The sequence below is a fragment of the Gracilinanus agilis genome, chromosome 6 (genome assembly GCF_016433145.1).
Source record: "Gracilinanus agilis isolate LMUSP501 chromosome 6, AgileGrace, whole genome shotgun sequence".
NCBI classification, from domain to species: Eukaryota; Metazoa; Chordata; class Mammalia; order Didelphimorphia; family Didelphidae; genus Gracilinanus; species Gracilinanus agilis.
Genome location: NC_058135.1, coordinates 275,599,575 through 275,602,132, shown reverse-complemented (window position 1 = coordinate 275,602,132; position 2,558 = coordinate 275,599,575). Strand labels below are relative to the sequence as shown.

General features: G+C 31.9%; 1 protein-coding gene across 1 annotated transcript; it reads left to right on the top strand.

Annotated features, from left to right (window-relative positions):
• The first annotated feature begins 1,374 nt into the window (after positions 1-1,374).
• On the top strand, positions 1,375-2,328 carry LOC123252646 (olfactory receptor 10AG1-like). Its single transcript, XM_044681915.1, has one exon. It carries the CDS (start codon positions 1,384-1,386, stop codon positions 2,326-2,328), a length of 945 nt encoding a protein of 314 aa, XP_044537850.1. The 5' UTR covers positions 1,375-1,383.
• The last annotated feature ends 230 nt before the right edge of the window (positions 2,329-2,558 follow it).

Below are 2,558 nucleotides of genomic sequence, written 5' to 3'. Positions count from 1 at the left end.
AAAAATTCCAATGTTTGACCCTTAAGGTACTTTAATAGCAATAAACTGGAATATGAAAATTGGAATTGATGTTTTATAGACCTAATAAGGCACTTGATAATTTAATTGACTCAAATAATTTATATTAATATTTTATATACTTTTTTCATTAAATATTTCCCAATTACATTTAATTTTAACACTTTTCAACATTTTAAACACTTAAAACATTTTTTTTTCATTTTGAATCCCAGTTGTTCTCTTCTCCCATCCCTCCTTTATGCCATAAAAAGCAAGAAAAATGTTATTGATTATACATGTGAAATCATGTAAGACATATTTCCTTTTTAGCCATATGGCAAAAGAAACCATTCAGAAAAGCAAGAAAAAGAAAGAAAGTAAAAAAAAAAACAACAAAATGTTTTAGTCTGTATAAGAGTTCATCAGTTCTCTCTGGAGGTGGATAGTATTTTTTTTTCATCTTGGTTCCTTCCCCAATGCCTTGGATCATTATCTTGTTAAGATTACACATGTCTTTTACAATTGATTATCATCCTAATACTGTTATTACAGTGTACAATGTTCTCCTGATTCTGCTCACTTCACTTTGCAATAGTCCATATAAGATTTCCCTATGAGACTTTTTGAGAAACTATTCTGTTTTTCATCTTTATAGCACAATAGTATTACATCAGGATCACACTACTACTCTTTTATTCCGCAATTGATTGGTTAGCATTTCCTTAATGTGCAATTCTTTCCCATCTCAAAAAGAGCTACTATCAGTATTTTTGTATAAATAGAACATTTTCCCTCTTCTTTGATGTCTTTGGGATGCAGATCTAGTAGTGATATTACTGGTTTAATGACTATTCACTGTTTCACAACCCTTTGTACATAGTTTCAAATTCTTCTCCAGAATGGTTGGTCAAATCACAACTCCACCAAATAGTGCACTGACGTTAATGTTAATAATAAGTAGCCTCCATATATAGTACAACAAGGCTTGTAAAATGCTTTGCAAATATTTTCTCATTTTATCTCCCAAAATTCTTAGAAGAAAGAAATTATTATTATTCACATTTTTTATTTGGAAAAACTGAGACAGAGGTTAAATAATTTTCCCATGGCCATACAGTGAATAAGTTTTTCAGATTGTTTTGAATTCATTTCTTCTTTACCCCAAATCTAACAGTCTATTAATTGGGCCACTAATTCAATTGTCAAAGGACATGAAAAACAACTTAGTAAATTCACCATAAAATGTATGAAGTAAATATTTATTTAAAAATAATTAACCAAATCTCTTTTTTATTTTATAGAAGAGGAAACAGAGTCCAAAATAAATGAAGTGAAATCAACCCTGAGTTCATTATTTACAGAGCTGTATTACCTAGAAAAAAAATGGAAGAAGTGAATATAACATTTGCGGTGGAATTCTTTTTCCTTGGATTTGCTGATCTTCCTAATCTTCAAGGGTTTCTCTTTCTGATTTTCCTCATCATTTACTTGAGTATCTTGATAGGAAATGGCCTCATTATTATAATAACTAAGCTAGAACCAAGTCTCCAAACTCCTATGTATTTTTTCCTTGGAAACTTCTCTTTCTTGGAGATCTGCTATACATCAGTCACTCTTCCCAAAATGCTAATAGATCTTTGGACACAGAAAAGAAAAATTTCTTTCCTGGGCTGTGCTACACAACTTTTCTTCATTCTCATTCTGGGAGTTACTGAGTGCTTTCTTCTGTCTGTTATGGCATATGATCGCTTTGTGGCAATTTGTAAGCCTCTTTATTATACTCTAATCATGAACCACAAGATGTGTGTTTGGCTGGTTATTGGCTCCTGGATCATTGGGATTCCAATACTCATAGGCCTCACATACCAGATTTTCTCTCTGCCATTCTGTGGCTCAAACAAACTTGAACATGTCTTCTGTGATATTCCACCATTACTGAAGGTGGCCTGTGGGGACATTTCTATGGAAGAGTACAGTATTTATGTTGATGCTGGAATATTTGGAATGTTTCCTTTTCTTTTCATATCTGGATCATATGCCAAAATAATTGCTACAATTCTGAAGTTGCCATCATCCAAGGGGAGATACAAAGCCTTTTTCACTTGTTCCTCCCACCTTATTGTTGTCACCTTGTACTTTGGGTCTGCTGGTATTTCTTATTTGATGCCTAATTCCAGTCATTCAACAGTAACTGAAATTTTGTTTTCTCTTTTCTACACCATTCTGACTCCCATGTTTAACCCCCTAATATATAGTCTGAGGAACAAAGATTTCATTGTAGCAATGAGAAAATTATTACCTAAATGTGTGGGGTTAAGAAACAAATAGATTGATTTACCATTCTTTTTGCTTTTCTCTACCCCCAATTCCTATGGAATATCCCTCCTGTATTTTCTCCTGCTGGTCTCTAAAAATCATTGTTATTCCTTTTTTGGTAATCTCTATCATTAAACACACATCTTTATATTACAATAATTATTTTTTAAGTCTTAAATGTTATTAGAGTATAAAAATAATCTGCTTTATTACTCTAAAGGCAATATATTCCAATATATTGA

What these genes read in the sequence shown, in the direction of transcription:
- LOC123252646 (XM_044681915.1), top strand. Translation starts at nt 1,384, where the DNA reads ATGGAAGAAGTGAATATAACATTTGCGGTGGAATTCTTTTTCCTTGGA.